Here is a 21416-nt window from a genome sequence, read left to right as displayed (position 1 = left end):
TGGACGAATTAGTAACTTGAGTACAAGGATTGCAGAGCCAGCTAAGAGGGCTGCACGGATTACTGTTGTGCTTTAAACCAAATCAGCATAAGGCCGGATGCATTATGGACTTTGAGCAAATCCACAAATGAATGGGTGTGTAATGATATATTTTTCTGGAAACTGGAACTTGATGATTTAGTGCTTTACCATGTTATAAAACCCTTTTTTTCCAGAAAGGATCAGCTGAAGCAAGGAGACAAACGGAAAATTCAAGGGAGGAGGAAGAATGTATTTCCTCTAAAGCAAGATCTGATGAAAGGAGCTGCAATTGGAGGTAAAAAAAAGTTTCTTTGTACAAGGAAAAGATTCTCAACATTAAACTTGTAATTCTGTTTCTAAAGTGGAGGAATACTGCAGAAGTGAGGTTCTTTGTAATACAGAAAACTAATTCTCAGTTATTGCTTGCATATATAGTAGATCTGTTAAGAGCATTAGATGATTTCATATAGATAAGTAAACAAAATTTTGTTGCTGATTTAAAAAAAATATTTATATAGTTTATTTCCAAGATCTATTTCATTGGAATAATTAAGCAAATGCTTGAAATAAAAAAAAATACCTGTGGGAGGTATTCTATACTTTTGATCATTTCATTGCAAAGTGGTTATTTGCTGTCTCATTTGAAAGTTTCTTAGGATAAACCAAAAGAATATAACTGGGCTTCCATTTAATGGTTAAATGGAAGAGAGATGGAGAAGGGGGTTGTACATAAGCCTGAGATGTGCTCACAAAGGATGGTATTTGACAACTGTTCTCCACGCGCAAAGCTATTTGAGAGAGTCCTGTTGGAGCAACTGCAAGTACTCTTAGAATGTTATCTAGTCTAATTCCAGTTGGGGTTTCAACCTGGTTCTGGGAACAAATCATGTTTGGTCATCCTGACTTTCATCAGGAAAGTAACAGTGGGAATACAACCTTGTTAATTCTGCAATGGCATCCTTGTGGATTGACTCTGTGGGCTGGTTATTGGAAGCACTGTGTTATAGTGGTCCTGGTCATACCTACAGATGAGCTGTGGGGTTCTGCAGGATATTGTCTTCTCTCCAGTGTTGCTTCACATCTGTATGAAACTGCTAGGAGTAGTTACTAGGGAAATCGGAACCAATTACTATCAGTGCACTGATGACACACTGCTATATTTCTCTGTGACATCTGCATCAGAGGAGGCTGTGCAAGTCCTGGATCAGCGCTTAAGCTCAGTGATGGGCTGGATGAGGGCCAAAATACTGAAGCGGAGTACTTCAGAATGGAAGCTGGGTGAATAAGTGGTTCCTGACTCTGGGAGGTAGATTTATTGCCTGTTGTGGATGAGGTTGTTCTCTCTTTGAAAGATCATGCTTGTAGTCTGGGGTTACTCCTTGATCCATTACTAACACTGGAGGCCCAAGCAGCCATTGCAACCCAGAGTGCTTTTTTACCAGCTTTGAGTGATTCACCATGACCTCCTCTCCTGGACAGGGATAGTTTAGGCACAGTGGTCCAGGTAGCAATAAATGCAAGATTAGATTACTGCAGTGTGCTTTATGTGAGGCTGCCTGAGAAGCTGGAGATGGTACAGAATGTAGCAGCTCAGCTGATTTCAGTCTGCAACTCCTTTGCTGAGGGCACTGCGCTGCTGCTTGTTTGCAACCAGACCAGATTTAAGGATTTGGTCCTAGCATATAAAGCCCTGAACTACATGGGATCAGGACAGCTAAGAGATACCTTCTCCCTTACTGCAACCTTATCCCTTACCAAACTACCCTGATCGCCAAGGTCATGGGAAGCCATATGGAAATATGGCCCAATTGGACTTCACCAGAGGAAAAGCTTTCAGCTTTATTTGTTTGGAACTTCCTGCCTCTGAATGTCAGGCATTGCGTTGTTTCCAGCGCCTCTTGAAAATACTCCTGAAAAAGCCTTCCTGAAGTAACTCACTATGGTTTTATTGATTTGTGGTTTTAACTTATTGTTTTATTCTTTTATCTGTTTTGTCTTTTGCTTCATTTCTCCAAAATCTCCCTGCTGAAATAAGGAGTGGTACATACATCTTGTAAATCAATTAAGACAGCAGTAGCAACCTGTTCCTTGTCATCTGGGAAACTTCAAAGAAACAAAAAGTTGCCTTGCATTTCTCTCAGTTTCTGTAATACTAGCAAACTCTTTAGGAATGTGGCCATTTTATATTTACTTTATAAGTAAGGTATACATGCTTCATGTCTTTATTACGGCACTGTTGGCTTCAGCCTGTTACTCAGTTTAATGAATTATGCTTTGGGTGATGCAAGGTATGGAACCCTTTGGTTTCTGAGAAGAATTTAGATTGTGATGTCATCCTCTTAGGCTGCTATTGAAGCTGTGGCAGGGAGGTGGTGAAGGCAGCTGTTGGTTTTTTCCATGGAGATGGACCAGTTACATTGAGAGACAAGAGAGAAGTAGCTCAGGTGGACACTGCTTGATGTTCTTCATACTGTCAATATTGCTTCATCTAATGGAGTGAGGGGCATCCTCAGCTGTGGCCAAGGATGTGGCCATATGTATTTATGATTGACATTTGTACGCCACCCTTTCGTTTCTGAAAGTCTGCGCCCAGCAATGTAAAATAGGAAGATTAAAGACAGTTGACAGTTAAAACAACTACAAAATTAAAAGACTTAATTACAAATATATACCTTCACACCCTTTCAAGAAGCCAACAGAACAGAACAGGGACATCGATCAGCTAAGTAGAAGGATTGAGTAGCAGCAGTGGAGGGAGGAGCAGCCCTTGCATGTTGCCATCTACTCAGGTATCTACATCCAGTTCTGAGGAGAAGGCAGGTGGGCAGAGGTGAGCTGTTGACTTCCCAATTTTAGGACTACCTAGTGAAGGTATTTGGACAAAGCATGGGAACCAGCCCATCTTGGTGAAGGGGGTAGACATTTAAGAATGGCTCAGGGTAAGAGATTGAGGAGGAGTTCCTTGACCCTGTGAGGAGATGCCAGGTGAAGCAAGGGGACCAGTTAAGAAGTGATTGGCATCCCCTTTGTCTAGCTCTCAACCAGCAGGAACCTCCCTGGGGGAGGAGACAGAATCTTTCTGAAAGGTTGGGAAGGAGGGGATATTTCAGTTTGATTTCAACTCTTAACATTGGCAGAAACTACTCCCACATCACAAAGAGAGCATCACTTTGATCCATGCTGTTTTGTGACCTGTTAAACTCTAGTAAAAGCATTGTAAGGTCTGGTCTGCTGGAAGGTAGGAAAAAACCTCACAACATGCAGTGACAATTGTGTCTGTGAACTAGACTACCTCACACACTCCTCTTAACGGGAATAGCCAAGAAGCGTACCAAGGGGAAGCAATTCTGGCTGTGTAAATAAATGCTTGGTTTAAATATTCCGGCTTTTAAAAATATTTGTTATTTTGCAAGAGCAAAGTACACAAGTTGAACACATTTAGTGTAGTATTACAAATTTATAAATTAAGATGTCAACATGTCAAGAACCTCATGAAGACATTTCAAAGTGAGGTACCCAGGGTGGCAAACAAGCAAGCTCCATCATTGCCCAAGGCTACCTTATCAAATTCAAAGAGACTACTACCATGGGTGGCCTACTCTACCTAGCCTACTTAGATCTTTCAGGAAGAAATCATCACTTTTCTGAGTAAAGATATGACAGAAAAATCCCACATTACACAAGTGACCTCTTTTCAAAACATTTCAGTCACCAAAAAGGATGTTGGCCTCCACCTTTTATTAGACTTTGAAATATCAACAATGCATCTGCCTCTCAAAAATGCAGAATGATTTACATTCCAACCTATAGCCTTCCTCCTATGCTGAGGAGATTGTTTATGATAATAGATTTCCAAATTGCCCTACATCCTGTGTCTCCCCTTCTTCAGGTTTGCTGTAGGTGACAACCTTCCAGTTCATTGTTCTCTCCTTCAGACTAGCTGCAGCACTGTGTGATAATTATTTTCAGCAGACTTAAGGCTACATGGGGACTGTTCACTTTTTTGTATATATAATCTTTGTATACCTCTCTTGCCAACAACTCTCTACCCAAGTTGCTGCTGCCCTGTCTCTACTAAAGTCTCTCAGCCTTCAGACAAATGAAGACAAATCCAACCTCACTCCTGTCTTAAACTTGACAGTTTATGGGGATATTCCTCCATTTGACTCATCCCTGAGCTTAGCTCCCATGAACACAGAGGATACCCTCTGATAAATATTGCCATTGCTCAGACCTGCCAAACAGTTAAGATCTAATTCCCCCTTGGGCTCATTTCCTCAACTTCTCCAGTCACACTTCTAGTCTGCTTTCACATGAGAACACTATGTGGATCTTGTTTGTGTGATCTTGTTTAAATTCAGACATACCATCTGTGTCAGGCTGATCATGTGCTCATGGAACCTACCTCAACATTTCCAGGGTTTCAGTGTCTACACACACTGCCTGACAGTTGTGGTCACAACAGACATGGTGCTCCATAACTGGGGAGCTCATTGCTATTCCCTCACAATCAAAGAACTGTGGCCTCACCAGGAACTGGTGCTACATATCAGTTAACTGATGCTCCTTATTTCCAAGGTCCAAACTTGGTTTAACGGACAAGTTTTACAAACTGCAAAACACAATTGCCATTGTCTTCTACATAAACAAGAGAGACAAAACCACTTTCATTCTTGGAGTGGCACATCCAATGTCTCATTCCTCCACACCCCATATGCCTTGTAAGAACATCTAGTATTCTTTCTGATTCCCTATGTGGCCTTCCCCCCATGAGTAAGAACTTGTTCTAAAAGTAGCATTAAGACTGTTCAGACGGTATGGCAACTCCAAGATAGTCCCATTCACCACAGTCCTAACCACAAAATGTTGTTTTTTTGCAACAAAGCAAGCTACAGTCCAGAATTTCTGGGAGCTGCTTTTTTCCTCCTCTGGGGAAGAAATTAACTCATGCCTTCTTTCCCTTCCCATTGATCATGAGTGTTGTGAACGAACAATACAACAATAGAGCTCATTGCATCTTGATTACTTCTTGGTGGCCCAGACAGGTTTGATTCACACCTGTCTTTTTTTGCACTCCACCTATGCTTGCTGTTTTCCACTCAATAGGCAAAGTATTGATTAAACATCTTGACTTGCAACCTCTGTAACTCACAATTTGGAGGATAATCAGCTTTGCAACTTTTCAGATCATGTTTTAAAGGCCCATATGGCCTCATGGAAACCTTATACACAAGCCTTTTACACTGTGAAGAGGAGAAAGTTCCAGGCATTTTCCAAATTCAACAAAACATATTGTATGTAATCTTTGGACTACATTGGGTTTCCTTCTTCTGTTAAATACTGAGGACTTAGGTGTCTTGCATTAAAGATTGTCTGGCAGCAGTCTCAGTGAACCATAAAGATACCAAGCGATCTTTGATCTTTTCACATTAATATGTAAAACATTTATTTAAAGGTCTTACCAAACTCTGCCCACCAGCTCCTCCCTGGAGCCTACCTGTAATATTAACTAATGGCTAAAATATTTGAACCTGTTCATTGTTCATCTTTCGACTCCTCATCATGAGGCTAGATATCTTAGTTGCTGCAACTTCCACTCATTGGTGTAAGAGCTGTGTGCCCTACAAGCAACCAGTCTTAATTTTACGTAAATACAAGGTAATGTTACAATCAGATAGCACCTTTGTTCCCAAGGTTGTCTCTGAATAACATTTAAATCAGGACATAGACCTGCTGGTCAGACTTCCTCAATCCACTTACCCTGTAGACATGAAAATAGATGGTTTCCACCATAAACATTACCTAACAATTGGCACTTCTCCTGGCCCCCTTCAAGTCAAGGGCCATTCAGACAGAGCCGTGGCTTCCTTTGCCACTTTCTTAGAGGTGTTTCATTCCCACAGCTTTGTAATGCAAGTCCCTGAACTTAACTACCTGCTTTTATTAGCAATTACCACCTAGATATCACAGCTTGTACTGATACAGATTTCGACACAGTAGTACCATCCTCAATCCTTGTGGGAGCCCTCCTTGGAAAGTCCTGTTACATTCCAGTCACCTGTATGCATGAGTCAAAGAGACTGCAAAGGAGGAGGACAGGTTGCTTCTCTGCAGCTGCTGTTCTTTCAGTGGTCATCTGTGGACTCACACAACACACGTGCCTCACCTTTTAAATTTCCTCCCTTGAAAGTGGGAGCTGCACCCAGAACATGCACAGCAAAGGTGAACTTCCATCTGAAGTTCTGTTTAGCCCTTGAATGTTCCAAATGACTGTGTTGTGTGTTCATAGATGACCCATGAAGAACCACAGTTATCGATGAGCAAGCTGCCCATGTCATTACACTACTGCAAAGCTTGGCTTTTGTCCTCGTACAGGTCTCAGATTCTGTGCTTCACACTGTGTACTTTGTACAAGCTTTTCAGCAAGCACTAGTGGACAACAATACCTCTTGTACCTTCTCCACAAGCATAATGATGGATACAACCCATTTTAAACAGTTGCCACGTAAATATGCAAGGTGCGACACTTTTCTTAACTGATGTGCTAATAGTTTGAAATAAATTAATGTGCTATGTAATATAAATGATGCCAGTGACATATAAGCTAACCCACATAAGGGTGTACTTCCTGCTTTTGAAAATGTGTGAATCTCTGCTTAATGTGAGAATGTTAGTAAAGCATATTGGCCAAGAATAAATACTTCCTTCTGTTAAAAAAATACTCCATATGAGATACTTTGCACTAATAAGATTATAAAGCAGCAGCAGCCATGGACAGTTTGAAGACTGAATTCCAAAACCTAGAGGTCAATAAAGCTGTTTCCCGGATTATCTGGGACTCTTTTGGAGGATCCAGTTTGCAAACAGTTGTTCACACATTGCACTTTTCTCAGGCACTCCAGGTGTGTATCTGATGTGTTGAAGAATCTACATGTTCTGCAAAAGTCAGTGCTTTCTCTTCAATACACGATTAAAAGAGGTTTGTAGTCCTTAAGCTACATCCTGATAAGAAGGCAACACTGCAGGAAAAGGGAACTTTTTATTGTTTTATTTTCAAAGATACTGTCATGTTGATCTCTGCTGCAAATATGCAAAACCTTTTAACACCTGTAGTGATTTTTATGCTGTAAGGTTTGACAGGATGGAACTTGAAAAACGAATGTCCACTGTGTACACATATTATTTTGAAAGGAAGTGAAGTTAGTACAGTAGAGCCACCATTTCCAACATTACACTTGGTTTTTTCCTGTTACGCTATGGTCTCTGGTCAAACAGGTTTTGCTTGTGCATAAGATAGCTTCCATTGTTCCTTTTGACCAAACCCAAAACGTATGTGTGAGTGCTGTTTGCATAGCAGTGTGTTAAATCTTGACGATAACACCACTAAAACTTGATACAATACAGACCAGACATGGAATACTATATTTTCTGCATATTTGAAGCATATGGAATATAATTGTTTCTGACACTGGAATAGAATATGCTTCTTTTGAAGCCCAGAACAGTACATTTATGGAATTCTTTTTTGGGAGCTCAGAGAAGAAGATGAAGCTTTGAAGCCTACAACCTTTTCTTCCCAAGGTCGAGAATTTCGATGATGTAACGTATAATACAAGCTGAGCCTTCTGCCATTGGGGTTAAAGTTGACAGTGCTTGTATGAACTTGTCAGTCATATGAAAAGGCAAAAACAAGCCAGCTGTTGTGAGGCATGGATGTGAAAACCATCTGTATGACAGTCCGTGAGGCAGAGGCTTCAGGAGATTCTGTGCTCTCTGCTCACTGGGATGCATTTGCAAGGATGCCGTCTTCCTGAATCCAAACTGAATAGTGGCTAATTCATATCAATCCTGGTAAGTTAATGCAATTTAGTTTTGTGGTAGTACTGAGATATATAAACCCTTGCATAGGCTACAATCATTCTAAGTTCAGTGCCGATTTTCTTTGTTGCAGTAATTATTTGCAGAAGATTTCTTTTGTTTGGCTAGAACGCAAACCTGACCACAATTATGTGGGGGCAAATCCTACTGAAATCAGTGGAACTTCATCTTTATGTAACTATGAGCAGGATTGCAGTCTTTGTCTTTACATACAAGCTGTATTTTCCATCCCTGCCTGCAGAAATAGCTACAAAATACTGGAGTGGGTGAGGCATTGCACGATACCCTTGTTTTGCTTTTAATGTATCTTCTGATTCCCTGGGTTGAGTTTTGTTTTTTCTTTTTTTCTTTTTAACAAATCAGACCTTTTGTTCCAGCAAACTGCTCTGGTCTGTGTGTGCTGTTCTTAGCTGCTTTTGTTTTCACAGCATAATGCACACTGGAATTAGATGGCAGTGCTTTGCAAAAACGTTTGTTTTCTGGTTTGAGGTTGATAGTGTGTTTATTCCTCCTTTTTGTGGCTGCAAGCCTGGCTTTAGCTCTTGGGTGATACGAGATTTCCATGCATACAGCTTTCTAAGCAGAACTGTCACTGTGAGGCAGGTTCAGATAGACACTGGCTTTATTTTTCTGAACCATCTGCAAATGTGAGGTTTTTAGTATACTGAAACACAATGGGAATCTGAAAGCAATTGGTGAGTAAAGAGCAAGTATTAGTTAAAAATTGATACTGAAAGGTATGGCTGTTTTGTTAAGTGATAAAAATAGGTCAAGGGATGGGAGAGCTATGAATGGATTTATTTTTGCTTCCAGCTCATTAGACCCAGGGGAACTAGCTATCAATAAAAGACATATTTATTGTTCCTCTTCTGTGTTACTTACTTGTGTGTGGTTACTATTATTCTATTGTTGGCATCTACAAACATTTAATGAACTAGTGACAGGGCTTTTGGATGCAGAACAAGGGAGATAAATCACTTTTTTTTAAATGTAACAGGAAGATGGGGGTACAAATGATTGTTCTAAAATGCTTTTGTATGTGGCATTCCCTTTTCAGCATTGCTCAGCATTCCTTTCTTTTGTCCCAATCATGGTTGTCATTTGCAGAATGTGATTTGACTCCTTTAAGTGGATTGCCCTTTTTGCAGCCGGTTTAGAATCTACTGCAGGAGTACAACATGCATTTTCATGGCTTACTTTGCTAGGATAAAATCCTCATAGATGTACCCTTAAGCAAGAAACAAGTGATTTGCCATAAACATTGACTTTATCACTGAATAATGCACAGCAAAATTCAGTCAGTTGCATGGTATAGCAGTAGGGTTTTCATTAAAAATCAAAGATTCATTCTGCAAGAAGTCTCTTTTTAAGCTCACTTGTATTCAGATCACTGACATAACAGCTGTGAGAGCAAGAACTGATGAGAAATTGAAATAAAATAGGATGGATTGATGGGCGACCTGATCGGTAGATATTTATTCTACTGATAGTTGCACTAAATTCACTTGGCCCAACTCCCAAGCAACTGTGTGTAGGACTTCACCCTTTCTCAGACAGAAGTTCCTTTGAACTTGGTGGGACCTGTTTCTTAAGGAATATATGCAGGATTGGTTTGAAAGGTAGTTAACAAATCCCATTGCCATTGAGTGCAAGGGTAACGTCATTTCCTGAAGTACTGGACTGTTTACACTGCTGGCTTTGTTTCTGATATTATTTTGCTGAATGTTGTTGTATCCTTTAATTATTTTAACTGTATACTCTCGTGAAAGCTGGTGTGAAGAGTAGCACACACATCCTCTAAATAAACAATCACTTCTTGAATATGAGTGGTATTTTTAGCACAGTTAAATACTGGATAGCAGTGAAGCTGTTTTGTATGACACTAAAGATATCTGCCCCTTGGCTTTACAGTAGTATTACACCAATCAGCATTTTCATGGGCTGGGAATGCAGAATATATATTATAAGGATTCTGTACTGTATAATCTGCATACCATAATTGCACTGACTAGCATTTTTTATATCTTCTTCTCTCTGTTATGAAGCCTCTGAGGGTTCTTCACACATCTACAACGTCCTAAAAGAATTTGTTTGCTTGTTTGTGAGCAAATGCTTCTCTTACTACATGGAACACTCCATGACTTCAGGGCATTTTTGTTAGGAAAGGGGGAGATTTCTTACTTCTCAGATGACTGTACATTTAGTAAAGCTTGGCTGCTCAAATAATCATCAAGACATTGTTATCAACTAGTCTTAGAAATTCATTTCTGCATTTCCTTTGTTTTATATACATCATTCTCTGCCTTAGATTGTTAGAATACTTCTCGATCCATTGCATTGTCTTAAGCAGGTTTCATAATAAACTCTGCTTTGTAGATAATTAATATACACAGCTTATTAATTATTACCTAAATGTATTCACTAGGTTCATGAGGAAGTATATTCTTTGCTCAGACTTGTTACAAGTACCCCTTTTCTGCCACTGGTATATTGGGTGGGTGTGGTATAGCCTAAAGCTCAGAAATCCCTGGCTTTCAAAGGAGGGGAACTGTTTGGAGTAGGAAGAAAAGATTTGCCATGATTGTACTACTACTAAATTCAGCTCATTGGGCTCTTGTACTTGAAATTGCCATGAGAGGCAATTGAAGGGTGTTTATGTGCAGAGGGAGGGGGGAATAATTTCTCCGGGCCTTATACAAACTTGTCACACAGCTAGAATGACCACTTGCATTCATGGAAAAAGTAAGATGTATATGCAAATTTAGACATAAAATATGCATATCATTTAAACAGAAATGCATATATATATGGTTACCTGAAGGAGCGCTTACATCCATATATGCCCGCCCGCCCGCCCGCCCGCCCCTTGAGATCTGCGGGAGAGGCCCTTCTCCGGGAACCCTCCGTGAAAGAAATTAGGAGGGTAGGTACTCAGAGGAGGGCTATCTCTGCGGTGGCGCCCAATCTATGGAATGCGCTCCCCAGAGAGGTCCGCCTGGTGCCATCATTAGTTGTTTTTCGGCGCCAGGCAAAGACCTTTTTATTTAAGCGTCATTTTAATTGTTAATATTATTCGCTTATTTTATCTGGCCAGGGCGACTTATTTTATATTGTTATCTCTTGTATTTGAATTTGTGTTGTGAGCCGCCCCGAGGCTTCGGCGAATGGGGCGGCATAGAAATGTTTTAATAAATAAATAAATAAATAAATATATCATTAGACAGAAAAGAAGGGAATGATCTATCTCCTTTGCCCCAGCAAGGTGGCCAGTGATCTCCGAAGTCTGGAACATCTGTCTCACAAATGCTTCACAGATACTGTGAGTTGTCTGCAGAGCCCAAATAGAATTCAGGCGGCTTCCCAGTGTAAAAACTTTCCTCCCTACACACCCTTACTTGTTGATTTATTAAAATGTTTATTCAGTGTCTTCCCACTGGAAATGGGCCCCAAAACAATATGCAACACTGAAAATGAAACAGTCAAATTAAACACTGAAACAAGCCATCTTTAAAAGTTTCAGGGAAGGAAGTAAACTTTTAAGTCACCCTACATTGAAATAGTTAGGGTCTGTATAAAGCTAGGTAAAGATGGGATCAAATGGTCTCTTGGGGATACCACAGTACAATCCCATGCATTCAATGTCACGTGACATGAACAATCCATTCTGTTTTAATTCTGACATGTTTTACTTAACTGAAATTGTACCATAGGCTAAACTGGGGTTTTTCTACCATATCATTTTTGTATAACATAACTATAAGCTTAAAAAAACCCAAAGATTGCCAGTTATTTTGTTACTTTGGGGTTTATCTTTATATAGGTATTGCTTTCTTGACAATTTATTTTTATTTTTTTAAGATGCAAATAGAACAATGTGGCTACAGGGTAGATCACTTGACTTTAATGTCTTATTTTCTGGCCTTTTTCTTCAGAAGCCCATTGGTTTACTTCCATATATTTTATTTATTTATTTATTTATTGAAACATTTTTATGCCGCCCCATTCGCCGAAGCCTCGGGGCGGCTTACAACACTAAGCTAAAATAATTATAAATCAAAAATATAAATATTAAATTAAAAATACAGTATAAAATGAGCCACCCTGGCCAGATAAAATCCAATAATATTAACAGTTAAAATGCCGCTTGAATAAAAAGGTCTTCGCCTGGTGCCGAAAAACAAATAACGACGGCACCAGGCGGACCTCTCTGGGGAGCGCGTTTCATAACTTAGGCGCCACCGCAGAGAAAGCCCTCCTCCGAGTACCCACCCTCCTAATTTCTTTCACGGAGTGTTCCCGGAGAAGGGCCTCCCCCGCCGATCTCAAGGGGCGGCTGGGCATATATGGATGCAAGCGCTCCTTCAGGTAACCAGGACCCAAGCCGTTTAGGGCTTTATAGGTCATCACCAACACCTTGAATTGGGCCCAGAATTCAATGGGAAGCCAGTGAAGCTGACGGAGAACTGGAGTCATGTGAACACAACGTCCAGTCCCCGTCAGCAGCCTGGCAGATCTATTTTGAACCAATTGAAGTATCCGAACCGTCTTCAAGGGTAGCCCCACATAGAGCGCGTTACAGAAGTCAAGACGGGAAGTCACCAGTGCATGTGTCATAGTCACGAGGCAGTCGTACTCCAGATAGGGGCGCAGCTGATGAATCAGCCGAAGCTGGAGGAAAGCGCTCCTCGCCGCTGCTGTCACCTGAGCTTCTAGTAAAAGCTCCGGGTCGAGGAGCACTCCCAAGCTGCGGACCTTGTCCCTAAGAGGGAGTGCAACCCCATTCAGAACAAGGTTCAGTTCACCCTCTCCGAAGCCTGAACCACCAACCAACAGGACCTCCGTCTTGTCTGGATTGAGCTTCAGTTTATTGGCCCTCATCCAGCCCATTACCTCAGCCAGGCACCGGTTCAGTACAGCCACTGCCTCACCTGGATTGGTGGAAAACGAGAGGTAGAGCTGGGTATCATCAGCGTACTGATGGTTCCACAGCCCACACCTCCTGATGACCTCTCCCAGCGGTTTCATGTAGATGTTGAACAGCAACGGGGACAAAATGGACCCCTGCGGTACTCCATGGCATAGCTGCCATGGCGCAGAGCCATAGTCCCCCAGCACCACCTTCTGGAACCGGCCGTTGAGATAGGAGCAGAACCACTGCAAAGCAGTGCCTCTGACCCCCAATCCCGCAAGCCTATCCAGAAGGATACCATGGTCGATGGTATCGAAAGCCGCTGAGAGGTCCAGGAGAACCAACAGGGACGCACTCCCCCTGTCCTTCTCCCTGCACAGGTCATCGTACAGGGCGACCAAGGCAGATTCAGTACCGTACCCAGGTCTGAAGCCAGACTGAAAAGGATCCAGATAATCAGTTTCATCCAAGAGTGCTTGGAGTTGTCCCGCCACCACTCACTCCAACACCTTGCCCAGAAATGGGATGTTGGCCACTGGTCTATAGTTAGTGGCCATCTCTGGATCCAGTGATGCTTTCTTCAGGACCGGTCGGACTACTGCCTCCTTTAAAGGGGCAGGCACCCGACCCTCCCTCAGAGAAGCTTCCAAGATCCAGGTTCCAATCCCGTGCTTGGAATTATTTATTAACCAAGACGGGCAAGGGTCCAATAGGCAAGTGGTGGGACGTACTCGTCCAAGCACCTTGTCCACATCTTCGGGCCGCAATAACTGAAATTCATCCAATAATTCTGGACCAGACGGCGGCATTGGCGTCTCCCTTAAAACCTCTGTATCAATAGTGGAATCCAGCTCGTGACGAATCTGAGCGATTTTCTCCCTGAAATGCCTGGCAAAGTTGTCACAGTAGGCCTTTGAGTGTGGAACCAGGTCTTCGTTCGGACCTGGACAAACCAGGGCTGCACCACTCGAAAAAGCTCCTCCGGACAGCATTGTAAGGAGGCAGTGGAAGCGGAGAAAAATCTCTTTTTCGCTGCCCTCACCGCCACAGCATAGGCCCGATAGTGGGCTCTCAAGTGTGTTCGGTCAGATTCATCACGTGATTTCCTCCACCTACACTCTAGCCGTCTCCCAACCTGCTTCATCGCCCTCAATTCAGGGGTATACCAAGGGGAAGAGCGGTCTCTGCCCGGTGAGAGAGGGCGCTTAGGAGCGATCGTGTCTACAGCCCTGGTCATCTCCCCGTTCCACAGTTCGACCAGAGCCTCAACAGGAACACCAGTCTTGTCAGCCGGAAACTCCCCCAGAGCCTTCAGGAATCCATCCGGATCCATCCGGCTCCGGGGACGGACCCACACAATCAGGTCCGCACCCTTACAGAGGGAGAGGTCGCTCTCGAGCACAAACCTCACCAGGAAGTGATCTGACCATGACAGGGGAGTCAAACATAAATTCCTCACCCTCAGACCACCCTCTTCCTGCCCCGTCGAAAAAACCAGGTCCAGAGTGTGTCCACGTTCAAAGGTCGGGCCAATGGCATGTTGAGACAGCCCCATGGCCGCCATGGAGGCCATGAAGTCCTGAGCCGCCCCGGTCAGATCAGTCTCAGCATGGAGATTGAAGTCCCCCAGGACCAACATCCTGGGGGTCCTCAACACCAGGTCCGAGACAGTCTCCGTCAGCTCAGGTAGGGAGACTGTTGGGCAGAAGGGTGCACAGTACACCAACAGAATCCCCAATCTGTCTCGGTCGCCCAACACCAAGTAGAGACACTCCAGCCCTGGCCTCGAAGGGACAGGAAGTCCCGTGAGAGAGATGGAGGCTCGGTAAACTAAAGCAACCCCCCCTTCCCTCCCCTCTGGGCGCAAACAGTGCTGAACCAGATACCCGGGCGGGCATAGTTGGGAGAGAGTCACATCCCCCCCCTCCCGCCCAGGTCTCCGTTATGCAAGCCAGGTTGGCCCCCTCATCCACAATCAAGTCATGGATGAGGGAAGATTTGTTATTGACCGACCTGGCATTAAGCAACTGCACCGTCAGGCCCGAGGGGCGGCTGACAAGACTCCCTGGCACCCTCTGGCTGGGAGCGAAACCAGAAGTAGGGACAGGTGTTAACCATCTGTCCCTCCTTCTTCTATGCGGACACGTTAAGCTCCCACCGCTGTAACGTCCATTGCCCAAGACTACCCCAGTGGCAGCGCCCGTGCGCTCCCAAGGAAGCGCAAGCGGCAACATGGCCAGGGACGACTCCATAAAACAACTTAAATTACCATACAATTATAGAAACAGTTAAAAACTTACAATGACACGCAGCGCAGCAGGAGGCTAAATATCACACAGCCAAACAAAGCCCCCTGGCCAGCCCAGCCCCCCGCTCGGCCCCCAAACGGTGCCCAAACGGTGGCGACCACCGCCCTTTGGCCGACGCCCTTTGGCTGCCAGCCCCGGCCGCCGCTGGCGCTTTTCAGGGCGCAGGGTTTCCTCCGACGCTCGCCGCGCCCAGCCACGCCTCTCACGCATGCAGGGCGTGGTGGCAGTCAGGTGGTGGGGTCCGGGACGCGGGCGTTCGCTGCCGCTGCCGTGCGCGCAGGTGTCGTGCGCGCAGGTGACTCTTCTATTTATTTGTGGCCTATAAATCAGCAGCATTGATTTCCACTGTCCCTTGGGTCAGTATGGTGGTTATTATAGTGGGTTGACTCACCTTCAGCTACTCCTCTTTGCTACTTACACACGTGGAACTCTGAGGCAGAATGCTAGGGCATGTAATAGAATGAGAGTGCCTTGTACAGGTCTACCTAAAACCTCTGCACAACGTAACACTGCCCTACTATGTATGGCTGTTCAAAGGTCAGGCCTATAAGATGCAGTAGGACCTACTCTCAGTGTATAACTCTTCTCAGCCCAAAGGCCAATTCCAAACAGGCCATCAGAGTGTGGGTGGGCCCCCAAACTGAAAAGATCTGGGTTGCTTTTTAAAAGAAATCCACATCACAATGTTAGTAATCTGTGTTAGGGTACATTTCTTCTCTCAGAAGGAAGCCTGAGGCTCAGGTCTACTCACAAAAAAGCAGGGCAAGGCCCTGCGTCCATACCCAGAAGTAAGGAGGACTGAACCATGGATTTGCACTTCTATGAGGCATCCCACTGTCAGCCCTAGCCATGTCTACAGAAGGAAGCAGAACTGAATGCTGTTCCTGCCCCTTTCCTTACAGGGGAAAGCCCAGCAGCTGATGAGAGAGAACATGTGGCTGGGAAAACAAGTCAATGAAAGTAGTTGCTGAGCTTCATGGGGATGTCCCATCCCTGGTGTAGAGGAGCCCAACCTACATCTGCTAAGAGGAGCTCTGCTACAACATAATTTAAGGCAATGGGCAATCTCATGAGTATAATGAGCATGTGCGTATTCAGCAAAGAATTGGTTTGCCTGACATAGGGGAGTTGTCACATTGGAAGAACCAAGAGCAGAATCTGTGGCTTGTTGTCAGAGTTGGTCAGCCCATGTATGGTTGTTGTGTCATCAGAAACTGAGAGAGCAAGTTTCTGTGTGTTGTGTTATATTGTGTGTTGTTGGAATCTAGTAGTGAGCCACTAAGCAGGTGCAGCAAAATTCCCTGCAGTTCTTTGCAGTTTCAGCTCTCTCTCTGCCACCAGGGCCCAGTGCTGGACTAACTACCACTGGTTCACCCCCTTCTTTTCTGGTTCTAGGAAATTGCACAAAGGTGCTCCTATTTTCAGAGGAGGGGACACTGGGACAACTTTCACAAGAGTGCTCTTATGGCTGTCTATAGTCTTGTCTTGTCAATTTCTTTCTGTTTCTGCTGCCAAATATGAAGCACAGAAGTAGAATAGGTAACATACATGGAAATTTAGAAGGCAAGATTGCACATACTCTGATTGGTGCAGTGTTGGCTGGGACTGAATGGTAAGTTGTCACCAATATTGGGCCCTCTTGGACCTCCCCCCGCGGACTGTACTAAATATGAGTTTTGAACAGGCAACAGAAACCATCAAGCAGTGTATTGCAGATATTGAAAGACAAAGCGATCTCAATAGAGCCCCTGAATTCTATCTTAGGGAGGAATGTAAGACATATTGTAATAGCTACACCCTATCTCAAACACCTCCGTAAACACAGAAGGGCTTTTCCTTGGTCTGCCTTAGCAGACTCCCCTCAACAATTTTGGAGGGACAGTACAAAAAGATCCCCTGGTCAGAGCACTTTTGCCTCTGTGGTATGGGACAGATAGAAACTATGGAGCATGCCCTGTTGAGGTACACATTCTTCAGGGATATTCGCACCACACTCATTTCCCCACTGATGAATCGCTTCCCAGGCTGTACAGAACAACAATATATTTATATATTGCTGTCTGACACTAACGCAACAATAACATATAGGGTTGCTAATTTTTTCATGGCCACAATGGATGTCCAAAGACAGATCCTGGGGGATTGTGGCTCTACCTAGTTGGACAAGGACAAAGTCTGGGATTGTCACCAATTTAAGATGTCTGATATTGTGCTGAAGTATTTGTTAATCCAAATGGGATTTTAATATAGATGTTTTATGTATTTACTTTTTAAATCTATGTATTTATTGAACGGAGCAGGTCTTTGACCGCAATGGAGTCCGACTGTCCGTCTGTCCATCTATATTGGTGGGGGTGGCAAAAGTAAGTGTAGCAAAAGAAGGGACATTGCCCATCTTGACAATGTAATCCTGTTACTTTTAAGTGGATTATGAAATAAAGGCTAATTTACTGGCTGGAAAATAAATGGAGGGAAACTCTGTCTACACCTAAGGGCTGGGAATTTAGTACATTAGTAAATAGAAGGGATTAAGTAAATTACCATATTTTTCGCTCTATAAGACGCACCTGACCATAGGACGCACCTAGCTTTTAGAGGAGGAAAACAAGAAAAAAAATATTCTGAATCAAATGGTTTACTAAACTATTTAATAAACTATAACAGAATACAGTAATACCGTATTTCAACCTTGTAAAGTGAACAGCAGTCAACAGCGGCACTAAGAACCATCATCACTGTCATTAACAAAAGAGAGAGTTTAAAGTTCGAGTACTCTTCTAGTTTTCGTTGAACCCATAGAACTCATCATCACTAGAGTCAGAATTTATGAAGCTCTGTTGCTCACAATCACTGACATCACTTTCTTAGTGGAATTATTGAAGGAATCCACAATCTACACCAGTTGTACAAGAGCTGCTTCAGACAATTCAATAATAAATCTAAAAAAGCCAGTAATGTCCACGCTGCCCTACTAGTAAATAATAGAAAAAAAAACTTCTGACAAAAAATGAGATATTGTACGGTGAATCAAACACACAGCGGACTAAGTAGCCTTTGAAGAATAAACTTCATACACGAAGGTAATGCTGTTCAAATATCCACTGCTCCTAAAAAAAATGTGTCTGATCAACTAACAGATAACTGATCCATGGAAAGCTTCCTCATAATCACAGGCACATTCCCCATCACTTCCCCATGGGCTTCATTAAAAGACGGGTTGCCATTTGAAAACACACATCGACCTGTGATTAACAGCTCTCACCTGTGCCGGAGGAGGGGGGCGGAGCAGGGCACACTGAGCACATGCCAGCCAGGTGGTGCCACGTGGGGCCGGCAGCATGCCGGCGGTGGTCTTCTGGGCAGCGCAGTGGCGGCAGGTCTTCCCAGGCGGTGGGGGTGAGCAGTTCCTAGGTGGTGGGGTGAGCAGTCCGTCTCTCTGTGCGGACAGCAGGTTAAAGCCCGCGGCTCCTCTTCCTCCACACCTCTTCCCCTGAGCGGCACAGCTCTCACCTGCGCCGGGGGCGGGGCAGAGCAGGGCATGCTGAGCGCGTGCCGGCCAGGTGGTGCCACGTGGTGCAGGCGGCTGGCAGTGTGCCAGTGGTGGTCTTCTGGGCGGCGTGGCGGCGGCGGCAGGTCTTCCCCGGCGGTGGGGGTGAGCAGTCCATCTCTCCGTGCTCTCTGTGCGGCCGGCGGGTTAAAGGCCGCGGCTCCTCCTCCTCCGCACTCCTCCCCCTGAGCGGCACAGCTCTCACCTGCGCCGGGGGCTGGGGTTGTGGAGCAGCGCATGCCGAGCACATGCCGGCCAGGTGGTGCCACGTCGTGCAGTCAGCCAGCAGCGTCCCGGGTGTCGGGCACACACACATTTGCTCTATAAGATGCACAAACATTTCCCCTTTTGAGGGGGAAAAATGTGTCTTATAGAGCGAAAAATACAGTAGTTCACCTGCTGTTACAGCAGCTACTGCAGGTGTGCAACTCCATTTACTTCCCACCCATTAGCTTACCATATATTTTTCTTTTTACAACCGTCAGGGATCTGCAGTAACCACACTTGTAAGTGCTCTGAAAAGTTGCAAACACATCTGCACAATTTTCTGGAGCCAGAACCCCCCACCCCACAAAACTAAGCATATCTGAGGTTATGGGGGGAAATTGCAGCACTGGAAAAGGGGTAGTGATTGGAACAGGGATGGGGCAACAAGATGCATTTTGCTACAGAGGATGCTGGGATGCTGGCTGGAACACTGATGGGAGAATGTGGCACACTGAGCCTCAGCATCTGTCGTGGGGGGTGGGATGGGGGGGGTTACAAGTGTCCAGCACTCTATAGCTTATTCACAGAGTGGCTTAGCATGTTGTACAAAGTCTCCCAGGGCCCTTCAGTCTGTTTACACATGCAGTTGTGAGCCATTATGTCTTATGCACTCAGATGAAGTTAAGTGGATACCAGAGGGAAGACTCTAAATGGTTAAACTGTATGTCTGGCATAAGTAATAATGAAGAGGAGTTTAACCGTATAGCAGGTATAGTAATATAACAGCATTCTGGTTTGTTTGTTTATTCATTTGTCTTTTTCTTTCTTCCATTATGGAAAAAAGGCAGGTTTTAGACAGCCTTCTGTTAAGGCGCTGGCCAAAGCTAGATCTGCTTACCTTCAGTAAGGGTGCTACACCATGCCTTCAGTCTTTGCTCACATCATGCTTGATGAGCACTGAGTTCTTCTGCAGATTAGAAGGGAGAACAGTGCAAAATGCTGATGCATCCAGGAGAAGTTGGCTATTAGTGCACAGAGGAAAACTGTACAAAATTCAGAAAGTTCCTTGAAAGCATCTCTGTGTGGAAAGAAATATGGTATAGTGGAAAACTGTGAAATAAAAGGAATAGGTGTTCTGTCCTAAATTACAATGGTCAATATTTTTGGTTCAGATACCTGAATTTAAAAAAAAATCGTCTCTGTGTCACATTCCTTTGACAGTTCTACTCCCCACTGTATTAACTTTGCAGTCCATGTCTCACATCTGTAGGTAGCTTACTTTCTTTTAATCAGCACTCTTCTGTGTCTTATGCAGTTTCTTTAGTTTCATATTAATAGGTTTGATTATATGCACAAAATGTTGATTATTCCTGAATTCCAGGGGAAAAATATCACCATGCCAGCATTCTGGACTTCCCCCATTGTGCTTGGACTAAAACAAACATTGTCATTTGGGTTGCTTGCCTTCTCTGTCATACAGAGTAAAGTCAGAGGCTGATCAATAATATTTGAACATTGGGGGGTGTGGTGTTCACTACCACACAGTCAATTTGTACATCTGTTTCTGTTTAGGCCAGAAGTAGACATTACGGCAGATGTGTGGCTCCAGCCAAAAACAGCAGCCTCTCATCTCTTCCCCTTTCCCCAGTTATAATTAATGATGCAAAGACAGGAATAATTCATTTGTGTGGGTGAGGTATCATTTTGAAGGAGGACAGACTCTTATTTCTATATTTTTGGGTTTTTGCTACTGTCCTGGAGGCTTCTCTCCCCCTGTGGGGAAGTAGACTTCTTCCTGCAAGCTGTCTCAGTCCAAACTATCTTTAGTGGTTTCCGTTTGTTGTTTTGGAAGAGGGCAAGGGACATTTATATAAAAATGTGTATTTTGTGTAAATGCAGGTGCTTACAGTTGATAATTACAGCTCCTTGATAATTAATCTATTTTGATTCAGTTTCTTATGCTGCGTTTCTGGTTAGATGTGTGGGCTAGCAGATGTGATATTGGCAAATATTTTTGGAGGAGCAACTGGCTGTGCCTTGCTGTTCCTTGGCAAAAGGAACAGTCATTTTCCGGAACCTGCAAACAGCAGGGCAGGAGTGGAGAAACTCCCAATGTGATAATGTCTTGACATGTGGTTTGCATTGCTAATAATTAGTCAGAGAGAACAGGAGATTGCTGGCTCTGATTTTGGGATTGGCCATGACATGCAGCCGGGGACTTAGTTGTACATGCAGGAAACTACTTCAAGAACAAACACTGGATTACTGTATATCAAAGCCACCCTTTGTTCTGTTTAGGAAAGCAAGCTCACAAAAAAAGGCAAACATTTCAAATGTAGAAAGTGGGGTCCTTCATTCTTATAAATAATTATATTATGATGAAAATAGGATAGAAACTCTTAATTACTTTCCATTTGAGCAGGTATATGGCTAAAATTATTGGCGTCACTAAAATAGTCCATGGTTTCACTGTGTAACAAATATATAAATTAACATCATGCCAAGGTGAAAATGTCATGCACATCTGAGGCTCTGTTTTATTATC

At 43.8% G+C, this 21416-nt stretch overlaps 1 protein-coding gene across 2 annotated transcripts in view; it reads left to right on the top strand.

Annotated features, from left to right (window-relative positions):
• Positions 1 to 21416, top strand: part of SHROOM2 (shroom family member 2) — a 146454-nt gene that overhangs the window by 94745 nt on the left and 30293 nt on the right. Inside the window, exon 5 of one of the 2 annotated variants that reach the window (XM_044432382.1) lies at positions 216 to 316. In XM_044432382.1, the coding sequence (XP_044288317.1) occupies positions 216 to 316 (101 nt within the window). Of the gene's footprint in view, positions 1 to 215; positions 317 to 21416 lie in introns of those variants that run through there. The other variant, XM_044432391.1, reaches the window with a different exon arrangement.

The sequence above is a fragment of the Varanus komodoensis genome, unplaced genomic scaffold, assembly GCF_004798865.1.
Source record: "Varanus komodoensis strain SLA01 unplaced genomic scaffold, ASM479886v1 scaffold1, whole genome shotgun sequence".
Lineage (NCBI taxonomy): Eukaryota > Metazoa > Chordata > Lepidosauria > Squamata > Varanidae > Varanus > Varanus komodoensis.
Note: the sequence above shows the minus strand (reverse complement) of the source record. Positions and strands in the feature narration are given on the sequence as shown.